The sequence below is a fragment of the Coffea arabica genome, chromosome 6e (genome assembly GCF_036785885.1).
Source record: "Coffea arabica cultivar ET-39 chromosome 6e, Coffea Arabica ET-39 HiFi, whole genome shotgun sequence".
Classification (NCBI taxonomy): Eukaryota; Viridiplantae; Streptophyta; class Magnoliopsida; order Gentianales; family Rubiaceae; genus Coffea; species Coffea arabica.
In genome coordinates, this window is record NC_092321.1 from 27,188,301 (window position 1) to 27,208,664 (window position 20,364).

General features: G+C 35.2%; 2 protein-coding genes across 3 annotated transcripts; one reads left to right on the forward strand and one right to left on the reverse strand.

Annotated features, from left to right (window-relative positions):
• Positions 1-4,933: 4,933 nt before the first annotated feature.
• LOC113696667 (probable serine/threonine-protein kinase PBL24) lies at positions 4,934-16,197 on the forward strand. Its single transcript, XM_072056156.1, has 12 exons — positions 4,934-5,068; positions 5,530-5,606; positions 11,361-11,551; positions 12,165-12,304; positions 12,606-12,700; positions 13,528-13,673; positions 13,771-14,145; positions 14,224-14,366; positions 14,465-14,683; positions 14,837-14,986; positions 15,883-15,971; positions 16,060-16,197. Exons 1-12 carry the CDS (start codon positions 4,934-4,936, stop codon positions 16,085-16,087), a joined length of 1,788 nt encoding a protein of 595 aa, XP_071912257.1. The 3' UTR covers positions 16,088-16,197.
• Positions 15,721-20,020, reverse strand: LOC113694806 (disease resistance protein RGA2-like). 2 transcript variants are annotated; one of them, XR_003449485.2, is made up of 3 exons: positions 16,938-20,020; positions 16,659-16,788; positions 15,721-16,247 (listed from the first exon to the last, which is right to left on the reverse strand). XR_003449485.2 is itself a non-coding variant. In XM_027213687.2 (2 exons), the coding sequence occupies exon 1, from the start codon at positions 19,819-19,821 to the stop codon at positions 16,942-16,944; it is 2,880 nt and encodes a 959-aa protein (XP_027069488.1). In that variant the 5' UTR covers positions 19,822-20,020; the 3' UTR covers positions 15,721-16,247; positions 16,938-16,941. The 2 variants fall into 2 exon arrangements, 1 of the variants encoding a protein (XP_027069488.1); XM_027213687.2 differs by lacking the exon at positions 16,659-16,788.
• Positions 20,021-20,364: the final 344 nt, after the last annotated feature.

Sequence of the window (20,364 nt, forward strand, 5' to 3'; positions counted from 1 at the left end):
TTGGATATTTTGACATTAATTCTCATTCTTGTAAAAATGTATTTTATCTTGTCTAAAGGTACTTCACTTGTTATTAGCAGTGCACTTGTATAAGATTTATTTGATATAATTCCATTAGCATAGCACTTGATGGAGAACTTGTCTAAGTTTACTTTGGTATATTTCTATTAGTTGTGAGATTGTGAACTGCTAGCTCTAGACGATGTCTAATGAATTACACTCTATTATTCTATGTATTTATATGAGAAAGTTATTCTTTCACACAAGTAATATAAGTTCGCTAAATGGATGTTGATTTCAAATTCATACAATTCAATCAATAGGAGACCTTTATATTATTTCTCATTCACGTAAAAATGTACTTAATGTATTATTGGCAGAGCACTTGTCTAAGTATTCTTTGGTATTTTTCAACTAGTACAACACCTATTATTGGTAGAACACTTGTTATTGTCGAGGTGCTCTTTTTTATATTTCTTATGAAATACTCTCTCCATCCTATTAAAGTGTCATGCCTTACTTTTTGGTTTGTCCCAAATCTATTGTCACTTACCCAAAATGAATAAGTATTTCTCACCAAATTTCAAATCTTTACGTTCTCTATTTGACAAAATTTATCTTATTAGTTAAAAAATGTGGGCCCAAACCCTTTAGCTCTTTTTTTTTTTTTTTTATCGATACGATAGAATTCCTATAACCTAACCTAGCCTATTCTAGGGGGGAGAAGGAGGGGACTCGATGTGAGTAGAAACTCCATCGAAACTGGTCAATGAAAACCGTCACATATTGTGACAAATTTTGTGGGAGGCAAGGTTCGAACCCTTGAACTCCCGCACCACCAAACCTAAGAAGGCTTGAGATGACCACTGGACCAAAGGCCCAGTGGCCCAAACCCTTTAGCTCACTAGTCAGTGAAAGATTAAAAGCACTCAATGGTTAGTGTCACTCAATCTTGCGGGTAGATTACCTACGGTTGAGTGACTTAAGTGACATGTGCGTTCTTGAGACAAACCAAACAAACGGATTGCACACATGTTGACTCCTAAGACATTTCTTTGCTAGTGAACATGCATTGTGAAGACATAATAGGAAAGTAATGCAAAATTGATTAAATTGTCTTCACTGTTGATAAAAAGTACTCCTCCTGAAAAGTGACAATCTTTTTGGGACGAAGGGAGTAGTGAACTACTGATCCTATGTGATTTCTAATAAATTATACTAGTATTCTAGACATTTACATGAAAAATTTTTATTTTAGTGTAAGTTGGATAAGAGCATAATGGCTTCAAATTTCATATGGTTAAATAAATAAGACATGTTAACATCATTCCTCATTCCTGTGGAAATGTGCTTTAACTTGTCCAAAGGTATTTCACTTGTTATTGGTAAAGCACTTGTCTAAGTGTTCTTTGGTATATTGGTATTAGTGGAGGACTTAGTAGGGCACTTGCTATTGCCTAAGTTTTCTTTGGTGATTAGTTAAGATTGTGAACTGCTACTTCTAGGTGATGTCTGGTAAATTATATTACTATTCTATATATTTACACGAGAAAGTTGCACTTTTACACAAAGTAGTGTAAGTTGGCTAAGTAGATAATGGCCTCAATTCATATGGTTTAATCAATAAAACATTTTGACATTATTTCTCATTCATATAAAATATACTTCATTGTGTCTAAAGGTGCTTCATTCATTTCTAGTTCAATTATTTTTTGGAATGCACTATTTCGTTGAGTTAGGAATTGACAAAATATTAACTTCATCTCTATTTTTCCATTTCTGATGTAGAATACCGTGTAAGGATATTATAAGGGGAATTATTTGTAGTAAGATGTCTTATATTTATTTGGCAATTGACAATATGTAGGCAACTATGAATGCTTAGTCGAGCTTGACTATGGTATAAGGTTATTGAATACTTGTATACGTGCTGAAACTTGTTGTCTTTGTCATTGGATTGGACGATAATGGTCGAAGTTGTTGTTTATTTATTTGGAAATTGAAATAATTGTGTATTACTAAGTTGAGCAAGGTTCGTAATCATCCTAGTGACATTTCTAGGTGCATATTAGTGAAGTTGAGTTGCTGACTCTTGATTATGGCTTGGACATGTAAAAGAGTTGCTAAAAATGAGGGAAGATCTGGGATCTGGTAAAAACACGTAGACATGATCCAAATGAAGGAGAACATTCTTGGCCACCACCATCACTATTTAATGTTTTCTTGTAAAAATATTAATGCAGCTTTGAGTGGTTATACTTAGCGTCGCCAAAGTAAGCAAATATTAACATTAAACACGCATTTGATATTTATTGTGAACTAAATAAGAAGCAAGAAGAGAATGGGACAAAGACGAAGGTATCCAAAAGTGATATTGATGGAGAGACAATAATGATTTATGCTTGTATATGTGTAGCTTTAAAATTACTTCACAAACATTAATTTTTATGCAGAAGAAAAGTGTATATTACACTAAAATAGAGCTTATATTTTTTTATTAATGACTTAGTACTGTTTATTTATTATTTTGCAATATAAGTTATATGAATATTAGGACAGTATAGTAATTTGAAATTGGACCTACATCTAATTGCCCTCATAGTCTTGCCCTTATTCATGTACTATCATCCTTTATTTGCTTATTTTAGTTTATGAAACATCCAATGGCTGTGTACAGAGTAGCGATAAATGTATAGATATATGAATCAAATCTGAGGTTTTTATTGTAAATTATTAGTTGACAATAAGGCTTATCAATTAGTTTAATTTGAAAAAAAAGGTTATTTCACCATTTAGTTAGTTTAAGATTAAATCGTGACTGTTTTTGAACTTTTCCCATTTAGTTTTAGTTTTTTTATATTGTTGTTCTTGTATGTAGTGATTATCAAGTACCAATACTACTTTCTTCTCTTCATGGCTGAACCCTTAACTCTTATGGCACCTTTTAAGTTCACGTAGAGGAGGTAATGGTAGTAAAAAATAAAAATAAAAAAAAGGATCTAAGATCGGTGATATTTTGTGGTTAGTTGATAGTGTACAATTTAATGTCGCATTTTCTTGGCTGGCATTGATCATTAATTTTAGATTTTTACTTCCGCCTAGAAAAACATTAGTGGTTAATTTGCATACTACTTTGTGTTAAGATCAAAATCATCAACATGTTTTAATCCATGATCACCACTTATTTGCATACTCTTTCAAGATGTAATGTAGATAGTATATACCAATATGCAAAATTAGTAGAAAAAAAAAAGCCATCGAAAAATTTAGTTTATAAGTGAGTTTTGGACTACAAAAATATATATGGATCCCTACTGCACAAAATGATGTAGCTGAAGGAGAGTACCACATTAATATCTTTGTTTTTTTATCAGTGTGTTTCTGTTTGTTTTATATAGTTCTGAAAATGTACATGGAACCTACTCTGGTTTAATTGTAGGTATACACATGTAAAAAATGATAATTGTTGCTTGGCAAAAATTGCTAGAAAATGAGAGAGATTGTTACAGCGCAACATACAAAAAAAAAATGAGCTAGCACTCTTGAAGAAAAAAAACTAGCCGCAAGAGAGTGCTGCAAAAGAAGAGTAAGAGGGTAAGACATGGATTCGCAAAATTTTCGATTTTAGATGTGTATTATTTATTCAATGTATAATGAGATGTTGTTTAACTATGCTTGGAAGTAACATGTAGTTCATTTAAGCTATTAATGAAGGTAATTTGATCTTGTAGGATGACTTGTTCCATGTTCTTCTTCAAGGGTAGGTGAGCTTTTCAAGGAGCTATGTGAAGCAAAAAGCAAATTGTAGAGAAAATTAGATTCTATACGTTGCTGGACGCCGACTGCATTAAAATTGGTACCATTGTGAAATGGGTAGTGGACAACCTCAATCCATAGACATCTGAGTTGAAATGAAGGAGAGGGATGTACATGCAGTACTTGGACTGTCGTGTAGCTGTCATTTCTTTATAGATAGCTGCGAAAGAAAAATTCCTATAGGCACCAAACGATTCTTAAAACTCAAAGAATTACGAAAGCAAATTGCAAAGCATGCCACTTGGGGTTGAATTCAAGATTAAGTTTGTGTTTTTTGTTTGCAACTTCTTTTTGTTACCTACATCGAAGTAGGACATCCCTTCTACATTGTGGCCATATTTGATCAACTTGGATTCCATCAAAAAAAATGAATTGATGCCAATACGTGCTAGATTTTTTATGCATCCAACTACAAAACTGGAAAGCCAGCAATCGAGCTGGTGATAGAAAATGGATTCACGGGTGTGTGTTTTTCCTTGTGGTAAGTACCTAATTTGTCATTCGTTTCATATGGTTAATTTTGTAGTAGCTAAATATTAATTGATTCATTATATATTGGGAAAGACCTTATACTTCGATCAGGTTGACATTAAACACCACATTATAAGCAAGACAAGTCCATCCGTTAGGGCTTGGACTAATAAAGCATTTAGGAAAAGATATTTCATGAAGCTGAGGTAGCACCAGAAATTTGGTCATGAAAAGATGTATGATAAGTTATTAATCGAAAGTTTGTGTAACCATTGCTAGCTATTGTTCTATTAATTATTTAATTCACCTTTTTAAATGTTGGCAATTGTAGCCTGGTCAATCGTATAGCATTACTGATGATAGGCATAGACAAGCTACAGGGTAGAGGAAAATGTAGTAACGACTGGCCTCAATCTTAGTGCCATGTCAAGACTTAAGGATTTAGGAGTAGTGGAACTTGCAGTAAGACATGATGCAGCCCTGCATATGGACAATAATTGAATATTATGATAGTAATGCTTGTGTGTGATTTTTAACACTAACTCTTTTACTTGTTTCTATTGCAGTCTATGACGGCTATGTTTAGTGTGGCATTTAATCTCAAAAAAATACACTAATTGCAAAGGGAGAGCTCAACAGACAAGCGATGAAGGATCTTATATTTGAAGTACTTTGTGAGAAAGATATAAAGCTGCTAGTAGATAATCGTCGCAGGCTGAAAGAATCAACAGAGTCAGTAGGTGAGGATGGCTATAACGTTGATGATGGTGATGAAATTAAGGTGAGATGCATGAAATCTCATTTCACAACCAAATAGAAGTCGGCAATATTGGCTCCCTTGATGTTGGCTCCTGTTGTTCCCGACCTCCTCCTTGTCTTCATTCTCGACCTCATCTTTAATTTTACCACCATTAGAAGCATTGTAGCCATTCTTAGCTACCAATTTTGCTGATTCTTTTAGCATGCTGTGACCATCTATGAGTAGCTTTATGTCTTTCTCACGAAGTACTTCTGATATAAGATCATCCACTGCCTATCTGTCGAGTTTTCCCTTTGCAATTAGTAATTTTATATGATCAAATGCCACGCTAAACATAGCCCTCATAGACTACTAAAAAAATAAGTGAAAGAGTTAACACTTAGAATCACACACAAGCAATTATTGTTCATATGGAGGGCTGGATCATGTCCTACCGCAAATTTCCCTACTCCTGAATCCTCAATTCTTGACATGGCATCCAGATTGGGGTCAGTTGTTGCTGCATTTTCCTCTGTCTTGCAACTGGATTCCTTGAGGCTATGGTTGGTAGTGCTATAAGGCTAACCAGGCTATAATTGCCATCAATTAAAAAGGTCACTTGAATAATTAATAAAAGAATAGATAGCAATGGTTACACAGACTTTCAATTAATAACTTATTACATACCTTTTCACCACCAAATTTCTCGTGTTTCTTCAACTTTACTAATCATCTTTTCCTAAATGTTTTATTAGTCTAGGCCCTCATAGCTGACTTATCTTACTTATACTGTGATGTTTAATGTCAACCCGATCGAAGTATAAGTCCTTTTCTTATATATATAAAGAATCAATGTTTATAGTTAATATTTAGCCATTGCAAAATTAACCACATAAAATGAATAACAATTAGGTTCTTGTAGCAAAGAAAAATACATATCCGCAAATCCATTTTCTATCACCAGTTCCATTGTCAAATTTCCAGTTTTGCAATTGGATGTATAAAAAATCTAACACGTATTAGCACCAATTTATTTTTCTAATGGAATCCAAGTTGACCAAGTGTTGCCACAATGCAATGGAGATGCCTAATTTTGATGTAGGTAACAAAAAGCAACTGTAGACAAAAAGCAAAAACTTAATCTTGAATTCAGCCCCAAGTGGTAGGTTTTGCAGTTCGCTTTGTAATTCTTTGGGTTTAAAAATTAATTTGGTGCTTGCAGGAACCTTTCTTTTGTAGCAATCTATAGGGATTTGACTGCTACACGGCAATCCAAGTACTGCATGTAATGGGTTGAAGTTGTCCATTGTCCACTTCACGATGGTACCAGGCATTTAAATTTTAATGCAATCAACATCCAGCAACCCACCAAATCCAATTTTCGATACAGTTTGCCTTTTTGCTTCACTCAGTCCTTTGACTAGCTAATCTACCCTTGAAAGAGAACACTGAGCAGGTGTATCCTATCAGGCCAAATTACCTTCGTCGATAACTTAAATGAACTACTTGCTACTTGTAAGTATAGCTAAATAACATCTCATTGTATATTGAATACATGATACACATCTAAAAAAGAAATTTATGCCAATGCATGTCTTATCCGCTTACTCCTCTTTTGCATTGTTCTCTTGCAACCAAATTTGGGATTCTTTTCTTTAAGAGTGCTGGCTTGTTTTTATATGTTGTGCTACACCGATCTCTCTTGCTCTTTGATAATTTTTGCCAAGCAACGGCTGCCATGTTTTGCACCTGCATACCAATAGTTGAACCAGAGTAGGATCCATGTACATTTTCAGAATTATGTAAACAAACTCAAACACAATGACGAAAAGCAAGGACATTAATATGGTAGTCTTCTTCAGCTATATCATTTTATGCAATAGGGATCCATGTACATTTTCGTGTCTAGAACTCGTTTATAAACAAGATTTTCAGATGACCTTTTTTTTTTTTTACTAATTTTGCATATTGGTATGTGCTGTTTACATTACCACGTGAAAGAACATGGAAATAAGTGGTAATCATGGGTTAAAACATTTTGATGATTTTGAGCTTAACACAAACTAGTATGCAATCCATAAATGTCCCATTGATGTGCCAATAGTACACAAAGTAGTTGGTGCTAAGTCTTTAGCCTAATGAGTTTTAAGTAACATGTGCCAATAGTTAGGGGTACAAACGAGTCGAGTCGAGTTTTGGTCTAATCGAGTCGAGCCTTCAGTTAATTTTATAAAACTTAACCTCGAACTCGAGGTTAAAAAATAAAAAAAGTAATAATTATTTTATTTTTAAAAAATAAAAAATAATTATTTTAATTTTAAAAATGAATAAAATAATTATTTTTTAACAAATAATAAAGTATTAGGGATATATATGTAATTTTACTATTAAAGTAAAAAATAAAAAAATATATATATAATCGAGCTCGCGAGCACGAACTTAATGTTTTTAAGCTCGACTTGATTAGTTTGAGCTCGATTCGAACTCGACATTGACCGAGCTCGAGTTGAACTGCTCGCGATCGACTCACGAGCGGTTCGATTCTTGAATAGCCCTACCAATAGTACACAAAGTAGCTGGTGCTAAGTCTTTAGCTTAATGAGTTTTAAGTAAAATGTGCCAATAGTACACAATATACTGTCATTTACATCCACAAACTAATATTTATTGGAGTTAAAAGCTATGTTTTGAAACTCGGACCGGCCATCGACTCGGTCAAGGTCAGGGGTCAAGGGTCAATGGGTTCGATCGAGATCGAACCCATTCAAGAACCGGATGATGTCATAAATATATTTAATTTTAAAAATTAATATATTATGTAAATTTTCTAAAAATATATTAATACTAAGAAATACAGGTTCAATATATATTTGATATTTCTAAGATACTTTACAAGAAAATACAAATAAGGTAGTATAATTAAGTAGCAATTTATACAATTTACAATTTAGTGCATATTCAACAGGTTTAGAACCAAATTGGAGGGCTTATTTGAAAAATAATACAAGAATTTAGGGCTATAGCTGTAAGTTCTAAAATCTTTTTAGGTTTAATAATAGTTTTCTAGTACTCTAAGGGTCAAATCATAAAATTGATAAAATATTTCTAGGTGAATTTTTTACTTTATTTTTTTAATGTTTTATCCCTTTTTTAACTTAGATCTTCCACTGGAGTTGTTTGAGAGAGATTTATGGTAGGATATGTGAAGAGATTTAAGAGTAATTAAAAGAAAGAATCAAAAAAGGAGAACAAAAGGGTAAAACAGGAAAAGATGGAAAAAATAAAAAATGCTCAGAATACAACAACGGTCAAAGGTCACAAGACAGAGATGTTAATTCTTGGCAGCAATTATGTACAGCACATGTCCCGTGGCTTTAGTTTTTAAGTGGTCCCCACATCATCCGTCTTTACTCTTCTTTGGATCTCAGACTCTGGTTCTAGCGGTTCTTCTGGTTTTTCGGTCAAATCCGGGTTTTGACCAGGTTTGACCGAGTTTTTGTTTTCCGATTTTTAAAGCAACTTAGACCGGATCCCTACCCGGTTCCCGGTTCAACCTTTTGAACCGGTCGATCCGGTCCGAGTTTCAAAACACAGGTTAAAAGTACTAAAGTGTCCATGATGTTTGGTGCCATTTGTACTTATCCTTAATGTTATATTTATTCCATTTTTCCTCCTTAACTAACGGTCAAGACTAATGGCTTAGCATAAGACATTAATGACCTCGACATAATAAATAATAGAAGCAGTACTTGAAAAGAAGTTTCAATTTTTTGGGGGAGAATTATTTAAAAAAGGGATCCAACCACATAAAAAATCACATTCCCTTGAAATTTATTGTAGAATAAATAAAATCATAAAATAATTACTAGAAAAGTATACCCTATAATTTTAACAACAACAATTTTCAAATGTCCATGACACGTATATGAAAGATATTTTAGCAAAATTGCGTCTTGCCCCCACTTATTGATGTACATAATTTGAAGAGGAATATTTTTAACAATTCAAAGTTCCAAATTTACTTAACATGGTGAGATTTTTTTAATAGAGGCGAAATATTTTAAGAACTTAGTTCTTGGTTTTTCAAAAAAAAAAAAAATTGTATCGCTAAAAATGGTTGATATAAGAAGCTTGGGTATGAAAAAGAAGAAGGGAGGAAAATAGAGATAAAGGCAATATTGAAACTTTGGTATTTTTTAAACAGTAAAAATAAGTGTGGTTTAACAGAAGGGGTAAAGTGCAACAAAAATAATATTAAGAGAGAAAGTACAAATGACACCAATTGTTGGTGGGTTTATTGCCTCTAACCCTATTTATTGCCTCATTCACATTATTCTAAAGAAATTTGTACGCAGTATATATGTAACATTAATTCTTATGCAAAAACTTTATAGAAATATATTCATACTAGTGAATCACCAAGCGAATAAACGGTGACTTTTTAATGGCACCTCAAAGGTGATTCACCATTTTCAATATGTCCTCTGTTGATTAAACATGATTCTTATTTTTCATTTTTTCTGTTAAACAGTAATGAATTCAAACAATAAATGATAAGAGTAGCCTACCAAGGAGACAATACAAAAGCTAGAGAATACTTGCAGCTTCTGTTGCCTAACAACATGACTAAAGACTAAAGTAAAAGGTATTTATTTAATCGTCATCCTAATTTTATTGGCTTGTTTAAAAGTAAATTACCCTCTGTCTTCAACAGATTATTTCTCACGTCAAAATTTGTTTTTACTCATTATCATTGTGTTTTTCTTTATTCTTTCCTGATTAAACCATGGCAATTTTTCCTTTATTCTATCTTTATTTTAGTTTGTTTTATTTTATTTTATTTCACTTTGGTAATATCAACAAAGAATTTGATTGCAACATGTGAAGAATGCCGACCTATCAAGCATACGACATAAGACGGGGGTTAGAAAGCTTTTGTTGGAAACAACTTGACCAGAATAAAAGACAAAATATTGAATTATTATCCTAATTTTTTATTGCTTACTTTTAACTAGGTTATGACAGTTCTTTTCTCATATCCAATTTTGTTGTCTATACGAAAATAGCTAGGGGTACACAGATTTTCAATCTTTCTTCACTTTTTTAGTCTTTGTAAACGAATTCTAAGTCTAGAAGAAAATTTATTTAGGCAAGTTAAAAAGTCAAATCTTGCTTGCCAATCACCTAGGTTTGGGTATGTTTAAAGTCTCTTAAAATAGTTATACACTCTTTCTCTCAACATTCTTGGTTAAATTTTTCTGTTCCCCTCATTTTCATGTCCAGCACAGTTTTGTTTGGTCTCATGCTACATTTTAATCAGCCAATAAATCCTCTTGGGTCGCTGTCTTTTGTAAAATCCATGGTGTAATTTTTAGCTGAAAGCAATGTAGATTGGAGAGTTTTTAGAAAGAGAATCAAGAAGCATGTTGGGCAAATATCCCAAAGGACAAAAAACTACAAAGCTGAATCCCCTTCAGCAAATAACAACAAAGAAATACAAAATTCAAGAATGTCACGTTTTTGTCTTTAAAATAATTGTATGAACAGCCATAGAAGGAAAGAAAAGGGCAAAGTAAATCCAAAAAGATAAAGGAACATTGGAACTAGCAAACTAAGCACATGGATGAAGTAATATTCTGGAAGAATATTAGTTGACATTGTGATGAACAAAAATGCTGAAAGGACTTTTGACTTGTTATTAACGCGACCAAGTTCTTGGACTTGTCTTGCAATAAAATTCCAAAAGAATTTGGATTAAAAATCGGATAGCATAGAGCTAACAAGAAAAAGAATTGTATTGTAGCAAGTAGTGGGCTTTGCTATACATAAAATGAAGAAATGATTGTTCCCATTCCTTATCCTGAACCAAACTCTCGCACCAGTATATATAAGTTGTTGCATTTCCACAGCTTTCTTGTTTAGGTAAGTTATTTTATTAAACCGTGACATCTGTTATGTGTAAGTATGACCCGTATACAATTCTTAGTATCTGCACTTTCTATCATCATCATATTTTTGATGGTGTGACGAGGTTGAATATGGCAAAAACTAGGGTAGATTAAATGCATAAACATGTGATGTATCTTTTTTATTTTTCCTTGAAATAACATTTTAGAGGAGATAGTAATGCATTACTGGTTTAGGAATTACTACTGGGTATACGCATCAGTAAGGCATGACCTGTCACTTTAAAATGCTAGAAAGTCTACCTCTCAACATAGCATGTTAATCTCATGTTCTGAAGTAGAAGTGTTAAACATGAATTAAGTGTTGTACTCAAAGGAGTAAAACATGTTTATAACTGATGTTTTGGTTTGCGGGGCTTTTGTAACAGAAACATATCCAGTGAAGCTCAAAAGATTTTGGTGATTCAAGATGCATCAGTGGAGCCTTGTGGTATTGAAACTGTCACACTTGCTCTCAGAAATTTTCCACTGAAAATTGGTGACAAGATCAGGCTTCTTCGAATTGTTCAGCCATTCAGGACCGAAGCTACATGCTCTAGTACTGGATGCATGTTATTAGGTGAGAGTTCCTGCAGGTGTTTGAAAATTTCATTGTGGAAAGTGAGCATGTGATGCAGTTTTGCTACTAGCATTAGTATTTCTTCCAGGGGGAATGCTTTTAGTTCTGTTATTGTATACTGAGTAGAATCACTGGTTATGGAAGAATCAATATAGGAACTCGGAAATTTCTAGCAAATGCAATATCCAGGATAATTGGTTGAGATGAAAATTTGATTTTCTTATATTCACTTTTGAGCCAGTTAAGTTCTCCGCTCCATTTCGACACGTCAAAGCTTAATTTCTTTTCTAAAATAGAGAAGGCCATTTTTGTTGTTCTGAAGTAAAAGTGAAAAACAAACAACTTTGGAGGAAGCGCGTATCTGCAATTTTTAGTGAAGTAGAAAATCTTTCATATATGTTTCCTGAAAATCTGATATCATGAAACTGCTTTAAGCTTTTTCAGCAGGGTCACAACATAGACTCGTACAGCAAAAATTTGACAGGTTCATGTTGTGTATTCTGATACAATTAATCATTCTCAGAATATTATGCATTTGGTGTCATGTATTCTTCGTGTTCCTTTAAAAATCTTAGTTCTTATGGTTCCCTTTTGTGTTTTCTGTGGTTTGCAGCAAGGAACAAAAGCAAACTGCACTCAAGTGCCACACATAGGAAGAAACAGAATGACATGATGAAAGAAATTCAATTGCAGAAAGAATCTTTAAACAGTGCAAAAATTACAGAAGTACGTATGCTGGCTGAACAGAAACAGGTACCTCTTCCTCGTGTAACTTTCATCTGTTGCATCACCACCACATTTAGTGTCCATGCATAAACATTTTGACTGCAGAACATATAACTAATTTTCTTTCCATTTTCTATGACTTCACCTATTTAGTCAAATCAATATCATGTCTTTTCCTGTCTTTCTGCCTATAAGAGAAGAAATGAAAATTGACAAGAACCGTAATCTCTCTGAGCTGCAATAGGCTGTGTTGCCATATAGATAACATACCATGAATATGGTTTGCAGTATAAATTGTCCTGTAAATGATGCAATTCAACGTGTGTAGGTAGAACTTGAACTAGCGGTGGATGCAGGCTCACTGAAGGAGATAGTAGTGGATACAGCCAAGAAATTTGAGGCCACCATGGTGATACTTGACAGGTAGTACCGTCTATCCCTCTATCACTTCTGCTAAAGGAAGCAAAAATGAAGATGGCCAAGATCATAAAAGATGGTATTCGGATAAAAATCCTTGACAAGTAGTAACCTGAATTTCCTCCCTCTTTCCTTCATTGCAAGGAGGCCAGTATGCCAACTTTGATAAATAAATGTTGGTTTCAGGACTGAAATAAGAATTGGATACACAAGGTATAGATACCTTTCAGATCTTCAGATCAAAATCAGTTTATGGTATCAAGTCATAATAGCGGATATCCACTCAGCCCTGTCTCTTAATGCCATATGCTAGGAAATGGCATCTCACAAACATTTATGCCTCATTGAATTTCCTGTTCCATCCTCTTGGAAGAAAGTGATGTAAAATTCCCTTCATGAATCCTGAGCATCTGACACAATAATCTTAACTATGAATGTGGATGTTGAACTACAGAACTGAGTATTTTTTTGGTCTGTCTTTAATACCCAATGATCAATTTATCCACAACGTCTGAGACTAATGATAAATAAAGTAAAGGATCCACCAGAAACTTTGCTGGTTAGCCATTTTGTGATTAAAAGTTCAGATCTTCTGCACATGTTAATGGTCTTTCAATCGCAGCTGGATATTCCCAATCAGATAAAGCCATTGGTGTGACCTTAAATAGATTTTCTCAAGTATTATACTCCTAAACATTAGTTGAGATGAGCTCGATATGTTTGATTTGCAGGCCATCATGATTGTCATTAACCATGAATTTGGAGAAGAAAATTATAGTGTCATCCATGTCTGGAATAATCTCATAATTTCCATGTTTCTTCAAAATCAACAGGCACCTCAAAAAGTTTCAAAAGTACTTTCTGGACAATTTGTCTTGTGGAATATTGAGAATCAAACGTGATAACAGCATTAAGTATATGAGAGAACCCAAGGCAACTGAAGTTGGGCAAAGCAATAGGAACCAGAAAGCTTGTATAAGTAAGTCTCCAGCAACCACATTTTTTTAGTCTAAGAAGGTTTAATTGAACCTAAAATACAATGATAAAAAGAAGCAATTCACCCGAGGCAAATGCAGGGGGACAGCAAGAAGACATAACTGAGTGTTATCTCTGTTCATTATGCAAGACTAGAAGAGCAGAAATTGGACATACAAGGAAATTCAGTTACTGTGAGCTGCAATTTACTACGAGCAACTTTTCTGCAAAAAATTTATTAGCTGATCGCCGTTGGAAGTTCTATGAAGGTACGCTGAGTGATGGACAGAGGATTGTTATAAGGGAACACACTTCACCAACCATAGAAGAAAATGAGTTTATCGAACTGGTTCAGAAGCTGGGGAAGGCTAGACATGAAAATGTCGCCATGCTATTAGGATCATGTTCGGTAGGATCACACAGGCTACTGGTCTATGAATATATTTGTAATGGCTCCCTCAACCGACATCTATCAAGTAAAGTTACAATAACTTCAAATAGTTATTTGCTATTTTTAGTTTCAGTACAACTAATCAAGATAGATGTTCCTGCAGACAAAAGCTGTGAATTGACATGGGAAAGAAGAGTAAAGATAGCACTTGGAGCTGCAAAAGCATTAGAATATTTGCATAGTCTAAAGATTTATGGAATCATGAGGCCAAGCAACATCCTCTTAACCCATGACCACCAGCCCTTGGTAAGATTAGTTTGTTAAAAGCCAATGATTTGAACTATGCTTGATTGGCTGACAAGAACATGGCAATCTTTTATGCACTGTTCTTTTACTTTGGACAGCTGGTTAACTTTGGACTGGCAAAAAATCAGTACGAGTCCTCAAACCAATCATATGAAGCTAGGGTACTGAAGACTTTCGAATACATGGCACCAGAATGTGAAGAAAGTGGAATTTGCAAAAGTAAAGCAGATGTTTATTCCTTGGGAGTGGTTCTTCTAGAGTTGGTCACAGGTCGAAAGAGCATAGATGAAACTAATGGTCAGAGCTTCTTGAGATGGGTAGCCAGCCATTTTATTTCTCTTGCTATGTCACAGAGATTTTGTTCAAATCTTGAATTACCTGACAGCCAGCGGTGCACTATATTAGAAAAATGTTGTAATAGCTCTGTAGACCAGCAACCTTATCAGTGAACTTGTTTTCTTTTCTAACAGGCAAGACCACTATTGAGAGAAAAAAGGTTTCATGAGTTAATAGACCCTGCATTGCAAGATTCTCATGACCTTCACCAGCTCTATTGGATGGTACAGTTGACAGAAAAATGTTTGTGCTGGGATCCACATAGGAGATGCTCTATAAATAAGGTATAATTTCTAACCTTGAAGGTGATAAGATATTAGCCAGTTTCATGTCAACATGGAAAGTAACATATTAGCAGCCTAGAAAATTCCTGTTAAGTCCAAATACCTGAATAAAGAAGGTTAATGCCTAAATACCATAAATGTTGTTGCTCATGGTGAACTTCAGTCAGTCCTATTTCATATATGCGCCTTTTTTTAAAAGCCGTGTGTACCCTCTTAGCTGTTTAGGCTTTTTTTTTTTTAAAATGTAATGGATGTGCATGAATGTGGCTGCTCTTCTTCGTACGAATAAGTTGTAAATTCTGAATGACATTGGAGTCCATATAAATCAGGTCTCAAGCAGAATTTTGTATTTTGAGAAGTGCAAGGAGGCATGGAAGAATTCAAATAATCAAGTAATTCTATGGACGTTGTGGCATAGATTCTGAATAATTATCCTTGAATGAAGATGTACAGTAAAATGGCAAATGTTCAACCACGATATGGAAAATGATATAAGAAGCAGGTCCTCTAGAGTTGTTCAAACTTCTTCAAGATTTGAAATTAAAGTTGATCACACTTTGTGAAGTATTAGAGGGGGCACACTACGGGAGCTAGGGGGTTTTAGATTGGAAAGAGTGCATTGAGTATTACCTTCTGTAAGCAAGTTCGCCATGGGTAATATCCCTGGAATAACTTGCATTTGAGACACTACTTCTCTGATCAAGTTTAACTGAAATATCTGAGAACTTGAAAACTTGAAAAATGACTCCTTCATTTCAAGCTTAGACAACATTTTGAAACTGGATAGTTTCAGAAACATCAAAACCAAAATATCTGCTACAAACTTTGCATTGCAAAAGCTACATGCAGCAAGAAACTGCTCTAACCTAATGGTGTATTTGATGATTTGATCACAGGTAGTTGTGGCTTTGACATGCATAATTCAGGGATGTATAATGGAAGACTTGTCCCCCACTGAATCTGAGTTAATGGAACAGATTCGGAGGTAATTCACACTATGCCCACAAAAAGTAGCAGCATCTTTGGAACTCTGATTTGTCTGTTCTAACATAGCTGGATACTGCTGTTAACAGTGAAACACGAGCTGCTCTTTACACATAGCTTCAAGGTTGACAATGGCTTTAAAGCTTGAAGGTAGCATTTCATGATGTCAGAGCGGCTGCCTCTGAAAGCTAATGTACCAGACGTTTCCCTGTTTTCAGTCATGATGATGGTTAAGCTACTGTCATGTTTTCCTTTATGCAATTCAGTTCCGACTGACCTGCATTAAATCAAGTTCATTACTAGATTCAGGACATTTATAAGGGCCTCCAATGTGGAGAACTGTTAAATTGAGTATTTATTGTTCCTCTTGTATTGTATGACCTCAAGGAGAACACTTACTAATCATGTGACTTGGAAGGAAATAAGCATGAAAATCAGAGATCTGTAAATGAGATAGATTTCTAATGATAATACTTGTAGATTTTTAATGACAACGAGTAGTGGAAATTCTATGCTGTAAAATCAGGAAAAATTATTAATGCATATGATCTGGATACATTGTCCATTCCTCGTGAAGTTTACTAAATAATTAACAAGTGATCAAATACCATATGCGTAAATTTTTACCCGTACAATTCTGAAGTTGTTTTAACCCTAAAAGAAATCAATGAAATGAAAATCCACTTACTGAGGATGCTTCATTAGTGAGCAAAAATGAGCACAATATTATGCACATCTTTCATGAATTGGCTGACTCTTTTAGTTGCTGGATCTCGGTGGTGATGGCAAGCACATCGAGACTCATAGTAAGAACAGTTCTAGACAAGCACAATGAAAGGACAAAGAAAGTTATTATGCATTTTGTAGCCACAAAATAAATGTGCTTCGTCTACTTTATTTTGTTGTCAGTAGTAATCAGAATACAACCTCAAAGTACAGTGGATCTAGAGGTAATGCAGCCACTAACCTTGTCATGCTACCATGGGAATCTGTACATAATCGATCTCTATCTTGGGGATCCTCTTTATCTTGTACCAATCTTCACCTTCTTCAACTCTGCATCTTTCTTTGATAATGGCACTTTCCAAAATGATTAGGATTTGGAGAGAAACTGGCAATCCTTGCTCTGGTAATGCTTGAAGTTTTGGGCAGTGGCTGATGTTCAAGTTATGGAGGAAACTCAGGTTGTGGAGTGATGGTAGACTAGTTAGTCTTGGGCAGTTTATAAAGGTGAGTTCTCGGAGGAGAGGCATATCGTGTCCATCTAATCCTTTCCATTCCATCAAATTTGGCATGTTTTGAAAGATTAGCAACTCTAAAGAACGAAAACCTTTAGTAGGACCAAAGCCACAAAAATGATCGTCAATACTTGCTAAACTTGACAAATTTTCAATACAAAGATGCTTGAGGAGTGGAAGTTGCCCAAGAGATGGGAGGACAGAGCAGTATTGGCAGCTTCGGATGTGAATAGTTCTGAGCTTGAGCAGCGGACCACCTAGCCAACTAGGAAACATAAAGCCACCATAATTTGTTATTGCTAGCTCCTTGAGATTTGGATGTGGTTGAAGGCCAGCAAGTACTTCTTGTTGATCTATTCGATCACCAGAATAATTCCATTCCAACTGAAGACTTTCTAGGAATGGCTTCATGCATAAATTTGCCTCGTTTGCCTCCATCACACTGAGCACATTTTCCAGATTCGTAATGCAAATTGATCCCCTGAGGAATCTCATATTACCCAACTGTCCTATACCACATCCTTTACCTTTTCCAACGATGAATGCATTCATGGTTTGAAGATTGACTAAATTTCCAAGATCTGATGGCATGTAGTTCAACTGATGCTTTATATCCAGGTCAAGATGTCGTAGGTTAGTAAGCTTCTTCAAGTTTGCTGGAAGTTCAAGGAACTCAAAACAATTTTTTAGCACGAGGGTTTGTAAACCAAGGATGTTTGTGATGGATTCAGGTAAGTTTTGGATGTGATTCTCGGAGAGGTTAAGAAAGCGAAGATGTTTCAAGTATTCAATTGAATCAGGAATCTCATAGATGTCCATGCAACACAAGTCCAACGCTCTTAGGAAGCGTAGTTTCAAAAATAGCTCATAAGAAAGCTGCACAGTGCTTTTGCTGTTTCTGGGCATTAGCAACAATGTACGCAAGTTCTTACACCAAGTGGAGGGCTTTGACACTATCTGTTGCAGATTTGCATGACCCAGAGACATATGACGAGCATTGGCCAATGCTGGATGCCAATACGATATGTCCTCCGCCAAGCAAAAGCACGTATTAGCAGAAATTAACCTCGCCATACCGTGAACAAGGTCATGCATTTTGTACATTGATTGGTTGTACAGATTGACATGTGAAAATTGTAAAAATGACCTCCAAATCAGTTCATTGAAATAATCACTACCAACATCTTCCAGTCGCTTTCCTCCTCTAGGTTGGATGAACCCTTCTGCCATCCATAGCAGGACTAACTTGTCCCTTTCAAACTCATGATTCCTTGGAAATATGGAGCAATATGCAAAACATTTTTTCAAATGAGAAGGAAGAAAATGATAGCTAATCAGTAATGATGAAAAGATATCATTTTTCTCTTGTGGCAAGTCCCATAGCTCACTATTTAAGATGCATTCCCACTCCTCCTCATCGAATTGAAAATGAAGCATGCCCCCAAGACTTTGGGCTGCTAAAGGCAAGCCTCTGCATTTCTTTGCTATTTTTCTCCCCATTTCTTCCATATTCATATTCTCCTCAGGATCCTTATTTGCAAACGCCCTTTGTTTCATCAATTCCCAGCAGTCCTTATCATTCAAAACTTTCAGATGATATGCTGGAAATGTACCAAGAATTGATGCCACTACTGAACTCCTAGTGGTTACTACAACTTTGCTCCCTCTAAGTCCAACTCTAAAAGGGCAAGTCAAAGAATCCCAATCCCCATACTTCTCAGTCCAGTAGTCATCTAGCACTAGAAGAAACTTCCTTCCGGAGAGTAAACTCTGAAGCTTACACTGAATGGGATCTAGGTCTGACAACTTACATTTTTTACCTGTCAGGGATTCAATAATTGACTTGGTGATCCCGATAACATCAAAATTTACAGACACTGAAATCCACACTCTCAAGTCAAAGTTCTTTACTACTTGATTGTCATTGTAGACAATTTGTGCAAGGGTTGTCTTGCCAATACCCCCCATACCAACTAAAGGAATCACAGAGACATTGCTCCTATTGGCATTTGCTGTCAACAGCATCTTGACGATCTCATCTTTGTCCTTTTCTCTGCCAACTACAAACCCTTCATCCACCAGTGAACTAGTGCTTTTGGCAAAAAAATTGCTCGTAAGGCATGATTTAGCTGGTAATTTATATGACCCTAGTTCAGACATTTTAGTCAAGACAAGACTATCCATTTCAGTAGCAATATCTTCCAGTTCTTTCCTTATCTTTCCAATCTCATGGGGCATTGACAATTTAAAAGATGACAAAAGCATGTTACGCACCTGATAGCTTTCATTAGCTTCATTCAAATAATCAGCACCGACCTGCAAAAGATCCAGCGAAATTTCATCAAGTAGGTCCTCAGCACTGTATGAATGCTTCTCCAAATCAGCAGCCCACATCTTCCATGCTTCAGTGCTGCTGTGCTTCAGCAGGCTTTGCTGATTGTTCCCCACAATATCCAGAATAGCTCTAATCCTCTGGAGTGTTCTCTGCAGCCTTCTGATCTCATCATCAACTCCCAGAATCAGGCTTGTTTCTTTCACAGCAAAGTCGGTAATCCTCTCAAGGAGAACTTGCAAGGAAGCTTGTGCAATTCCAGCTTGAAATGCAGCTTCCATTGGTTAATTTGGTAGTAAATTGAAATAACTACTTTTTATTGGTTTCCCTTTTCACTTTAAAAGGGTTTATCTTAACTCTCTTGATCATTGCACCATTTCCTTCATATTTATGCACGCTCTATTAGCCTGGAATTCAAATTTCCTGTTCCAAGTTGTCCATTTTCCGTGGTCAATGTAGACTTGGAATGGAATTCTTTGAACCATGCTTCTAGGGAAGTCAAGACAGTTATTCAGACGTTTCCTCCACGTTCACCAGATACTGAAATTCCACTGGCATTTAATATAATAATCTTTAGTTGCAAAATTAAAAACTAAGCTAAAAGGAAAGTAAATGAGCAGTCTACCGGCAAGCTACTGTATTATTACCTCAGATTATGGCAGAAAATGCCATGTTGGCATTGAAAGCCGCCATGCAATAATTGTTGTTTGACTGATAAGTTAGATTCCAATTTCTTCTGATAAAATATCTTCATTGTAACTAAACTAGGTACATGAACCATCAAGATTTCTATCCACAGTTCAAAGTTGCGGTCGCGGTTGCGG